The sequence below is a fragment of the Asterias rubens genome, chromosome 20 (assembly GCF_902459465.1).
Source record: "Asterias rubens chromosome 20, eAstRub1.3, whole genome shotgun sequence".
In the NCBI taxonomy this organism is placed as follows: domain Eukaryota; kingdom Metazoa; phylum Echinodermata; class Asteroidea; order Forcipulatida; family Asteriidae; genus Asterias; species Asterias rubens.
This window is the reverse complement of record NC_047081.1, coordinates 4,087,230-4,099,590: the sequence shown is the minus strand read 5'-3', so window position 1 is coordinate 4,099,590 and position 12,361 is coordinate 4,087,230. Positions and strand designations below refer to the sequence as shown.

The 12,361-nt window shown below is 40.2% G+C and overlaps 1 protein-coding gene across 2 annotated transcripts; it reads left to right on the top strand.

Moving 5' to 3' along the window:
- The first annotated feature begins 41 nt into the window (after positions 1–41).
- Positions 42–12,058, top strand: LOC117304137 (zinc finger CCHC domain-containing protein 7-like). Of its 2 annotated transcripts, none has more exons than XM_033788638.1 (10): positions 42–85; positions 2,295–3,339; positions 4,249–4,338; positions 5,203–5,379; positions 6,274–6,309; positions 6,832–6,942; positions 8,482–8,887; positions 9,172–9,236; positions 10,243–10,753; positions 11,741–12,058. In XM_033788638.1, the coding sequence occupies exons 2-10, from the start codon at positions 2,344–2,346 to the stop codon at positions 11,947–11,949; spliced, it is 2,601 nt and encodes an 866-aa protein (XP_033644529.1). In that variant the 5' UTR covers positions 42–85; positions 2,295–2,343; the 3' UTR covers positions 11,950–12,058. The 2 variants fall into 2 exon arrangements, with proteins under 2 accessions (XP_033644529.1, XP_033644528.1); XM_033788637.1 differs by having other exon boundaries at positions 10,243–10,789.
- Positions 12,059–12,361: the final 303 nt, after the last annotated feature.

Sequence of the window (12,361 nt, the reverse complement as noted above, 5' to 3'; positions counted from 1 at the left end):
CACATGGTGATATTGCGCAATATAACTCTCAGCATGTGCAGGTGAAAACAAAACGAGTTGCTGTCGACAAAAGATGACAAAAGTGGTGGGATGGTAATTTGTTTAAAATTAAATGGTTCATTCTCTATCATAGAACCTACGGAATATTAAACTAGTTTACTTATAAAATTTGTAAAAAAAAAGAAAAAAAAAGATAAAAATAATGTTAAATAAATTAACTATTTAAAATTAAATTCTTCTCGACCTAGGCTAGCCCTAGTTTGCGGTCCTACTACTTGCCGTCAACTCGCCGACTTGCCGTCAACTCATTTTCGCGCCGTCAACTCATTAAATTTACATGAAAAATCTATAAAAAGGGGGCACGGAAGTGTTAAGTCTGGGCTAAACTACATATTTCTCATGGTTTTCGGTACAAATTCATTCACAAAAACGACTTTGTGTTGATAAAAAAAAAGTACCAATCATTGACATCTTGGGCCAAGACTAATCATTGTGAAAAAGCAAGATGGCGGTCGACAGTTTTTCGGCTTCCAGAATTTTTTTTCACGAGAAAAAAACTCAATTTTTATTCCGAAATATGACCTAAAACTTACGCGAATGCTGTTTGAGCTGATACTTTACAGTTCTATGCTTCTTTTGTGGATTTTAAATGTATATTGGAGGAGTTGACGGCGAGTTGACGGTGCAAGTGAGTTGACGGCGAGTTGACGGCAAGTAGTAGGACCCCTAGTTTGTTCTTCATCGTCGTGACGGTTCTTCCTTCCATCATGGTTGGATGGTTCTTCCCATCAATTGATCAACATTCAATTTTCAACTACTTGAACTTGCTAACTACTTTTGTTTTGTTCAAGCCATTATACACTTTCGGTACAGAAACAAAAAAAGTTCACAGATTTACAAATAATTTACACTTTACAGGGTTTACAGAGAAGGTAATATTTTATAATCATAATAATGGTGAAAGACTTAATCTTGAAATATTATTCCATGAAATGCTTTACTTTTTGAGAAAACAATAAAACAATATCAATTCTTGTTAGCGAGAATTACGAATTTATTTTAAACACATGTCATGACACTGCGAAATGTGCGGAAACAAGGGTGGGTTTTCCCGTTATTTTCTCCCCACTCCGATGACCATTTGGGCCTAAATTTTCACAGGTTTGTTATTTTATATATAAGTTGTGGTACACGAAGTGTGAGCCTTGGACAACACTATCTACCAAAAGTGTCCAATGGCTTTAAGTTGCACTTCCACTAGCCCTACTCCTATAACTATTTCGGTTTCGTCCGGCTATCGTCTCCCATGTAGCTAGCAGTACACTAGCCCCACTTGTGTGGCCAACAAGGCTAGCTGAATCCTTAAGCTAGTCTTGGCCACACAACTGGGGCTATACTTCCACTTGCTGGCACGTTCTGGATCTGATTGTTACTGTAATGTAATCGCCTGGCTGGCGGGGCTTTAACGAACAGTTTATACATTTAACAAGCCAACCTAATATGAAGCTCCAGCATGGTTTTGTATCTGTTGGTCATGTCATGTTGGTTGGGTGCGATCTCCGTCAATCTGCACGATCAACCGATAGCACTGCACTATCGACTGAACACGCTGTGTGATTGATTGAAAGATCTAGGGGGCCTATTATTTGCACAGCGATTGGTCGATTGCTCAACAATTGGTCGATCGCGCAACAAACATTTGTCGATTGTGCAGGAATATAGAGAGGCTGGAAAGAGGCTATGAATACAGTACGCACAATGACAATAATAAGCATTTCAGGCACAACCTACAAAACCCACCTACAAGTTGTGCCTAGCTGCTTCTATACAAGCTGGAAACTAAAATGGCTCCCCTGTTTAGCCTTCTTTCAATATGAATAATTACCAATTTTGGGGTCTCCGTAATGATGTACATTGTTCAAATATTTGTTCATGATAGTTCCAAACATCTCTGATGACTTCAGCAGCTCAAAAGCCCGATTTAAACTTCCTGTGAATGTGAATGCGATATGAATTTTGATGTCAGACATTCACGATGACTGGTTAAAAAAAGTTGAATTGTGCTCAACTCCTGCGAAACTTTCGCTGCGCTGTGCTGCCCTGTGGCGTCAGAATTTGTATCGCATTCTATCACATTCGCAGGAAGTATGAACCAGCTTTACTTTAGGTTCATTTGTACTGCTCAATCAAAATTTTCCCCACACACTGTGCATTCACACTATATAACGCAACTTTCTTGTCAAGTTATGCAAAAACCTCTGTGTATTCTTTACTTTATTCTTTACTTGATTTAGATGCCTGATTGCCTAACTCTGAGGGATGAGATAATCTTCAATTTATGAAATGGATCCATTCAGGAGAACTTTCCTCCGTGATGATGAAGATGCAGTGGACTATTGTGAGAGTGAAGAAGAAGGGAGTGACGAGGACGACATTAATGAGATAGAGGAAGCACTCCTACAGAGTATCCACTATGCTGAAGACTACCAGGAAGACTCATCCCCAGGGGAGGAAGATGAGACCAAGTCACCCCGGCAACTAATGTCAAACGAATCCTTTCCACACATCAAATTCACGAGTGTCAAGAGAGATAAAGTTGAATTAGAGAATACTTTCCAGATCCAAGTTCCTATCAAAGGTGATGTTGAAAATTTGGACAAAATAGGAGTGCAAAGTGAAGGGTTGGATGTCACTGTTAGGTTGGAGGTAAATAAGTCTTCAGAGAAGGACAGGAGCGCAAAAACTGAATTGAAAATTACGAAGAAACTTTCCACGGCTCCTACTCGAGTAACTGAGGAGAACTATGTGAGTGCAATTAGTATTGACTCGGATTCAGATCAAGATTCCAAATATAAATCTATTCCTAAATCCAGTTTGAAATCTAAGATCTCATGTGATGCAGAAAACAGTGTTGTCGAAATTAGTTCGGATAATGAAGAAGGTAGATTGCCGAGACTATCCTCAACTCAGATTAAAGAAGAAGTTGAAGTTATATCAATATCAAGCAGTGATAGTGATGTTGAATCTGTTTCGAGCGAAGAATTAGACGATGTACAAAAGGAAGCAATTGCTAATGATGAGCCGCAGCCATCATCAATAAGACGAAAGTGGAGCAAGCCAGCAGCGGTTTCAGGTGATGGTAGGGCCTTGACTACCTTGAGTCAGGACGTGCCGGCCAAGAAAGTGAAACTAAAACGTAGCGATGTCGCAGAGCTGAGACAGATTTTGGATGTCATCAAGGAGTTGAACAGCGATGACGACCTGTCTAGTGAAGGTGCCATGGTGATTGAATCTGTCAGTGAAGATGAGGCATTAGATGTTCACTTTATTAATTTAGGGGTAAGTTCCAATTCATGAAATGCTTAAAGGCACTGGATACTATTGGTAATTACTCAAAATATTTTTTAGCATAAAACCTTTTGGTAATGAGGAATGGGCCTTTCTTAATGTTCATGCATGACGTCATAATTCCTACCCAAAATGAGGCTTTGGGCGCACGTCCGCCATCACTTGCAGTGGCTGCGCCCATGGCCTCGCTTTGGGTTAGCGTTGTGACGAACGTCATGCATACATATTAAGAGAGGCGTATGTTGATAGTATAAAATATGGTGAGAAACGGCTCGAGCCCTTCTTAAGTAACGTAGTTTTCGAGAAAGAAGTTATTTTCCACGAATTTGATTTCGAAACCTCAGAATTAGATTTTGAGGTCTCCAAATCAAGCATCTGAAAGCCCGCAACTTGTGCGACAAAAGTTTTTCCTTCCATTATTCTCCCGAAACTTTGACGACCAATTGAGTTCAAATATTTACCAGTATAGATACGCGTACACCAAGTTAGAATACTGGTCTTTGACAATTACCAATAGTGTCTAGGACCTTTAACCTAATGCTTTAAAGGCATTGGACACTATTGGTAATTACTCAAAATAATTTTTAGCATAAAACCTTACTTGGTGACGAGTAATGGGGAGAGGTTGAACGTATAAAACATTGTGAGAAACAATAACATCTCCCTCTGAAGTGACATAGTTTTCGAAAAAGAAGTAATTTTCCCACAAGTTTGATATTGAGACCTCAGATTTAGAATAAATCAAAGGCTTTGACCTACATTAATTGATAAATGTAGCTTTAGCAGTGCCTATGGCCGTTACCAAGTTTGTTCAAATTGATTTCAAACTACACCAACGACTGTGTAAAGCTTTTAATGAGCAGATTAAGTAGAAGTCTTTCTTCTCTTTTGATCCAACAGATAGGTCGATACTACCAGAATGAGGGAAACCCTTTTTGCTACAAATGTAAGCAGTCTGGACACAAAACACATGACTGTACCAACCGGAACGTAAGTTAGCGGTCTGAACACAGAACTCAAGACTCAGTGAATGATGGTCAAGGCCAACCTCAAACCAGAGCCTTGCTTGTGAATTGGGATTTCAGTCCCTGTTGACTGCTCCCCAGTCAGGGTTTTCCACCGACTTTTCAAAGCGAGATTTATTCATCACAAGGGACCAATTTCATGGCTCTGCTTACTGCCGAATTCTGCTTACAATCACCATTCTCCACTTACATGCAAGCGCTAGCCTTGTAAGCGTAGAATGCTTACGTAGTAACGTGGAGTACGCACACACAGAAGGCAAAATTCCCTGCTAACCAGTGAAGTACGCTTGCCGTATATACAGATTTCCCTGCTTCGGTAAGCGTTGATTCCTTGCTTACTGTATTCAGCAGAGCCATGAAATTGGGCCCTGCTCTTCTTAGGCTGCGTTCCATTAGCTTCCCTGTGCAGACCCTGCAGTGCTCTCTGGCAAAGTTGGGTCAATGTGCCACACAAATTAAGAATAAAAAAGTGACGACTTATTTCACAAAAATCATTGAAACAAAACAGAATGCACATTTAGGGAATTTAAAACCAAGGTACACACTAAGGAGAAAAAATTCCAAATGTTGTAGCTCCTTTCAACTCGGCCTCAGCATCTGTTATCAAACTTCAAAAATTCTGGGTCTATATTGCCCCACAGTTTTGAAGAAAACTAAACAAAACAATAATACTACTAAAAATACTAGCAAAAAGTATGCCTTTTGCATTTATGCTTCCAAGTTTCACTAAAAACCTCTCTAAGATAGAAAGATTTCTGTTTTGTGGTGGAAGGTGAAGTTGAATAATTAACATGATTAATGTTTATGGTGCTATTATTTCCTTTCTCAGAAAACAAGGTTCATGACATGCATCCTGTGTGGTACCAAGGGTCATAATGATCGTCAGTGCTCTGAAAGACAATGTTTTGCCTGTCAGGAGGTTGGGCACCAGATAAAAGATTGCACCAATAAGAAGTATCGATATATTACGTGTAATCGGTGCTCAATGACAGGCCACAAAGCGAAGGTTAGAGGGATTTATGACTGGGCGGGGTATTGGTCGAAAATCTTTGTGGTGGAACGACCTTGAGCAAGTACACCATGATTAACAAAAGGTTGACTTTTTTACTCGAACCCAGGCTGGTCGACCATTGGTTGGGTACTGAGGTCGACCATTTCGAACCAGCCTCATGACCATGGTTTCTTCACTGGTCCCAATAGCCTGTTCCATTCTAACGTGTAAAGCTCAGAGGGGAACCAGTCACACTACAGCGAAAGGCTGTGATGTGACTAGACTTTTAAACGAGTCCTTTGGGTGAGTGTGTCACTGCACATGAATGTTGCTGGTCAGTGGTCAATAAGGGGTCAACTAAATGTGGGCACTTGCTCCTTGTAGAGTTGCCAGTCACCTGTTTTGCCTTGCCACTCACTGGATTGGTTATGTAAACAATTTTGTAAATTTTATCTATCCTTTATTTTCTCAGTCATAGTTACATTTTGTGTATTGTAACTATTGCATTGCCCTTTGGGTGGGACGTAAAACCATTGGTCCCGTGTAAAGTGTAACGCACTCAAAAGAACCCAGTGCACTTACCGAAAAGAGAAAGGGTTTGCCCCAGTGTTCTGGCTGTGGCTCCTTTGTAACCCTTTGTATTACATGGTGTTAAGGATTAGGTCTCATGATTCAAAAACTTTCACCAACTCACCTTGCAGTAAAAATACTTTGCGCTTTGTATCCTTTGAAAAAGGCAAGTTGTAAATACGGTTATTGTTTTTATTGTTCATTAACTCAGGGTTTTTGTTGATCCTTGAAAAATATTTTAAATCTTCAATTGAACTATCCAAACTTATGACCTTAAAAGGCTTCAAATCGTATTACATTCTTTTAGAATTTTTTTTAATTTTTTTTATTTGGTTTCAGTATTGCCCTGATCGCTGGAGACAGTATCACATGACGGTAAGTGGAGTCTGATTTGCCGTTTATTTTCTTGATTCGGGCATCTGACAGAAAACACAATTCCATGCAACAAGAGTGTTTTTCTTTCATTATTTTCAATGGCAAACTTGGCCCAAATTATTTCATGCATACATGGGATACACCAAATGAGGATACTGGTCTTTATACCATGCCTTTAATGCACCCAATTCATGTAACATAGTAACAAGAATCTAGGCTTCAGTGCGTCATTGTGCAAGCGATTTCGTACGCTATTTTTTTGCCATACAGTTGACGTCATGAACAATGACCAATAAAAACACACGAAATGGTCTATGTTCAAAGCCATTTTTCCATATACGCATGTCACAAGGCTGATCATTTTGCCATACATGAGATGAAAAATTCTGCCATTAGGCGTATCGCGCGTTACCAATACGCCACATCCACAGATGACACAGAGGGCAGCCAAGCTCAGCGTTCTCCGGGTTCTATTTCTATGAGGTTTGATCAACATAACATGTTTTTTTTTCTTTCTCACAGACAGAGCCAGGGAATATCATTCAGTACAACGGCACCATAGAAGACCAAAGTGTATCGGTGAATGGAAAAGTGTACTGCTACAACTGCAGCTTAGAGGGGCACTTTGGCCATGTAAGTATTCACCAGATGTTTTATATTTGGGCCCAATTTCATAGAGCTGCAAAGCACAAAAATTTGCTTAGCATGAAAATTCTTCCTTGATAAAAACAGGATTACCAACCAAATTTCCATTTGATGCATATTGGTTGTTACTGGCATACAGCTGTTGTTTGCTTATCCTGAAAACCGCTAGGAAAGTTGGTTGGAAATCATGTTTTTATGAAGGCAGACATTACATGCTAAAGCAAAATACATTGTAAACACATGTATAGATTAATGATTTTGAAGTTTCTGTTATGTATTTTGTTAGTTTTAGTATTTTTATAATGAATCCAACCGTATGTGGTTGCAAATAAAATGAACCTTACCTTACCTTACCTTCAATTTTTGTGCTTAGCAGCTCTATGAAATTAGGCCTTGATGTTTTATATCTGGGCCACATTTTATAGCACTTTTTAGCAGCTGATTTTGTGCGTACTGTGCAACTTCCATCTCATAGGGCTACTAACCGTAAGCACACTAAAAGGCATGCTAACCTTCCGGTGCTTCCGCATGAAAATAAATTACGTCACAATGTATTCCATGGTAAACGCGCAATATGGCTGACCAATTTTTTTGCCAACCTGTGAAATACGCTTGCACCAAATTTTTCTGCTACAGTAAGCACAAAATTGTCTCACCATTAAGCAGCGCTATGAAATTTGGCCCTGATGTTAAACAAAAAACATAGTTATTTATCTGATGTGGTTTGCCTGGAAGCTAGAACTGGATCAAGTATTTTGCGGAGGTTTGTTCTGTTTTATGCAGCGGGTAAATATAGCACCTATTTATTTAGGCTTGTGGCTGATCCACTCTAAGTAAGTAGTAGGCATCCGTCCGTCAATACTGACGATGGACTGCGCCCGAGGGGTTGTCCTCTCTCTTGCAGCTGCGGCTGTGGCTGAGAAGTCCGATTCTTGCATGGCAGTCTCTGCCACAGTTGTTGCAGACCTACGGGAAGGGGGCTAACACAGGGGTGGGGGCTGCTACTTGCAATGTATTCCTCTGCCTCTTCTCCTGCAGCAAGGAAATGCGCCTCTCTTCAGCGTGGTGGACCCCTGTGGCAACTGTCTGCCTCCAGGCGCTGCGTTCTTGAGCAGCTTCCACCCACTTTTTGGGCAATTGTGTTCAAATAACGTACTTGCATTTGAACATGCGCATACTGAGCATCCTACAAGCATCGTACAAGCATGTGCGCAGACTAGTCACTTTTGGGAGCCAATCATTGTTGTTTGTACAACCCTAGCATGGGTTTAGTGACAAGGTATCGATATGACATGCTACATGTACCAGAGTAGGGGCTTATGCTGGTAATGCACTCCATTTCACCTTATGGCTAGGCACCTGTCTGGTCAAGGACCACCTGCTAAGCATATCCAAAACCATTATGCAACCCATGTATACATCTACATTTATATAGGACTAAAAAAAAAAAAAAAAACAGTTCTAAAAACCAAAGGTATACTTTGCCTTCAATCTTCAGGGTTTTACATCAATTTTTTCCCCTCATAGGAATGTATGGAAGAGCCCATGGACAGATATGCTCCGTTGATACTTCCGTACGTGGTCAAGTATGATTACATTCCTAAGAGGTTCTGGAATGTACAGATGGAACGCGGTCCACACCTAGCAGACTGCATGTCAACGGGCAGCCCACAAAACGAAGAAGACTCCATGTCAACGGTCGACCCACAAAATGAAGACTCCATGTCGACGGTCAACCCACAATATAAAGACTACATGTCGACGGTCAACCCACAATATGGAGACTCCATGTCGACAGTCAACCCACAATATGAAGACTCCATGTCGACAGTGAACCCACACCTTGACGACGAAGCAGACTTTAGACATGTTAGACTTCACCAAAGTGGAAGCAGGCAAGGCAAGAAAGCAAGACACAAACGAAAACAAACAGGTAAGTTACAACAAAATAAGTTTTGTAAGGACAATGGAAGACTCTGGAACACTAGATGGCAGCAGACTTAATAGGTAAACTTCCATTGTTTATTTAGTTCTGAGATGTGCTGATAACCGAGAACAAAGAATTTACCTGGTATGTCTGCTTTGACAAGCGTCCCAACAGACCCCCACTGGTACAGATTCTAAGTTTCTGAGTATTTCATGGTTTATTACTGGTTATATTTAAAATTACGCTAACAACATCAATACAAAATTCTCCCCGTCTCTTGAAAAAAATAGATGGAGAGCTACAAAGCATTAAACCAAAGAAGAAGAAGAAGAGGCTTAAGACAAACGAAGAAAAGGTACAGTATAACAAATTATTTGATAAAATATATACCAACAAAATCAGTTTGATCCCCCACTCATGTCTCAAAACTCAGGACATCTAATTTGATAAGTTCAGATTAAGTTAAGTTAAGTTCATGATTGAATCATGTTCACAGGGTTTGAAATTAGTGGTTGCCCGGTCACAAAATGCGAGTGGAAACAGCGGTGAGCGAGTCAAAACACTTTGATTACTAGTCTGCCGGGTGAGTCAAAAATGTTTTCCTTTTTACCATAATTGAGGAGAATGTTGGTAAAATTCGAACGAGGGTTTATTTTTTAGTCTGTAAAATGGTTTGTTAGGCCTATTGTCTTGATATTTTTGTATGTGGCTGCGTTTGTGATCGCCATCATTCGTTTAAGTCATACAACATTAAACAGGGATGCCAGTGGCTCTTTCCTTCAGAGCCTGAATTATTTTTTTAAGGAAATAGGGGACCACCCCCCCCCCTCCCTCAGACCAAAAAAACAAACAAAAACATAACAGCACTTTTTCAATAAAACAAAGGAAAAAATTCTGATCTCAACGTTTGCACAAAATAATGAAACCTGTGAAAATTTGAACTCATTGGTCATAAAAGTTTTGAGATAACAATGGAAGAAAAAACACCCTTGTCACACAAAATTGTGTGCTTTCAGATGCTTGATTTCGAGACCTCAAACTCTCAAAAATCAAATTGACATATTTTAGTGGCAAATTACTTCTTTACCGAAAACTACATTACTTCAGAGGGAGCCGTTTCTCACAATGTTAAATACTATCAACAGCTCATTATCAAGACATTTTATGCAAACAATTATTTTGAGTAGTTACCAATAGCTTCCACTGCCTTTAAGTATGGACTACTGAAATAGCTATCAGACAAGTGAAATAATAAGCGAATTGGTCCTAGCCACTGGAAAGTTATAGTCTAACCATGATCAGGATTAAAGATTTTGTTCAACTTGAAAATCTAACCTCATGTCTTCTTCAAAACCATGCAGGAACAGGACAAAAAACTCACAAAGCTCATGAAGCAAGAGAGAAGGCGAATTAAGAAGCAACAGCATCAAGAGTCCTTGGAAAACGAACCAACATTTGAAGAGTATGAAAAAGCAAACTCTTACATCATAAAAGGGGGACATGTGTTAAGGAAGAGAGACAAATTAGCAAGGCAACAGTATGTGGTTGAGGAGCAACCCGTAATCGTGCCTGCAAAGAAAAAGAAGAAGATGGAGAAAAAAAACGAAAACAAAAAGAGAAAAAAACTGAAGAGAAAACAAGAGAATGCAAATTTTCAGGAACTAAAGCGCCAGTATGAGGAGCAGAAGCAGCAAGACATACAGCAGCAAGTGACATTTCGTCCATCCCAAGAACTGTTTGAAATGGAACTCTTTGGTCGGGAAGATCAGAACTTTGACAGTCAGAAAGATTTAGGACAATCCGAGGGAACGCAGTCGGTTAAGGGCAAGAAATTCAGAATGCGTAAACGGCGCCGGCAAGTTCAAGCAGCAGGTGTGTATGAACAGTTCAAGAGAAACCTGCCCAAAGGTAAAATGCTTTGGGTCCGGTATGAAACTATTTTCCACCTTTCATCCTAATGTCTTTTTGTTATTTAAAAAAGTGAGGAAATATTCTATTACTTGGCAGTGGAAGTTTGGGTTTATTTCCTGAGACAGTTGGGTGACAGCAGCTGGGGCTGTAAACCAGGCACTTTGAACAATATCACATGGTAATACATAAAACAGTGACTGCTATACATGTATGTTCCGGCACTCAATTGTTCTGACACCCATATGTTCCGGCAACCCTATGTTCTGGCACCCCTATCTTCTGACAACCCTATGTTTTGACACCCGTATGTTCCGGCAACCCTACTCGCAAGTTTTCAAGCTCGCATGCTTTTGAGCTTTGTGCCCAAAGTTTTTTTTCTCAACACATCCCTGGTCTTGGGAATCGGATCCAATTCTAATGAGCAAGTCATTTGGAGATGGGTTTGAATCTCACTTTTGTGTCTTGGGGAAGGGCACTTGATTTTTATTGCTTCTCATTACGTGAGAGTTTGCATAAAAACCACCCATTTGGGGCGTAGGGTCCCGCCTGGAAGAGACGAGCTCTGGCCCTTGCCATGGTGCGGTTCGTGACGGCGCACCCATGTAGGCTACAGACATGAGAAGAAAAAAAATACTGAAAAAAAATAATAATAATCAGAAAACTACTCCTCGGACTTCTTTTTTTTAAGTATTGCTACCGGTACCCAGGTAAGGTCAGAGTATTTTTTGGTTATCAAGAGTATGTGGGTCTATTTGGCTGCGGGTGCTGCATACTCTACAGGAGTTGAAATGGTTCTATGGAATGCTTGGGGCATGGTGAACAGGGAAAGTACAGAGTATTAAACGGTTTAAAACTTGGCCTGATTATTGCCTTTTATTATTCCCATTTGTACAAACAAGACCCTGTTAATATCAGCTTTTCTTGTTTCTATTACTATACAAAAAACAGAGGCCGCTGAGCAGGCAGCGACATCCAAAAAACTGACCAACAGGCAGAAAAGAAAAGAGAAGAAGCAACAGAAAATAGCTAATGATCAACTCTACCACAAGAAACTCCAGCAAGCTTATCAGGAACATGCACAATGGAAGAGGCAGCAGAAGGCGGTGGGGCAGAGGTTTATGTCTGATAAGGGATTTAGAGTAGAGCCAAAATATTGAACAAGATGAGTGCCCCTGAGCTACCTGGCAACCGGTAGTCTAGTTGGTAAGGCACTGCTCTAGAATTACAAGGGTTGTGGGTTCGAATCCTACCCGAGTAACATACCTGTGATGTTTTTTCACAGGACTCCGAGTATACAGTGCTAACACACATCGGTGTATGGGTAAAAACCAAAATGAAGACATCTAGACATGTAGTTAGAGTTGCACAACCAAAGCCTGGTACTATGGGGAAAAACATAAACATGTTTTGGGTGAGCACTGTGTGTGTAGCATTGTCTGAATATTCATATTTGGACTGCTGCGACATGCAGATTTTGTGTGTCATAAGTCTGAAGAATAAAAGGCTGACCCAGTTTTTTTTTTTTTTTTTTCATATTTAATTTTTTGCCACTAATCCTTGACGGATTAT

What these genes read in the sequence shown, in the direction of transcription:
- LOC117304137 (XM_033788637.1), top strand. Translation starts at nt 2,344, where the DNA reads ATGGATCCATTCAGGAGAACTTTCCTCCGTGATGATGAAGATGCAGTG. An exon ending in ATGACTGTACCAACCGGAAC is followed by an intron (nt 4,339 to 5,202) that starts GTAAGTTAGCGG and finishes TTCCTTTCTCAG; the next exon opens with AAAACAAGGTTCATGACATG. An exon ending in TTAAGACAAACGAAGAAAAG is followed by an intron (nt 9,237 to 10,242) that starts GTACAGTATAAC and finishes AAAACCATGCAG; the next exon opens with GAACAGGACAAAAAACTCAC.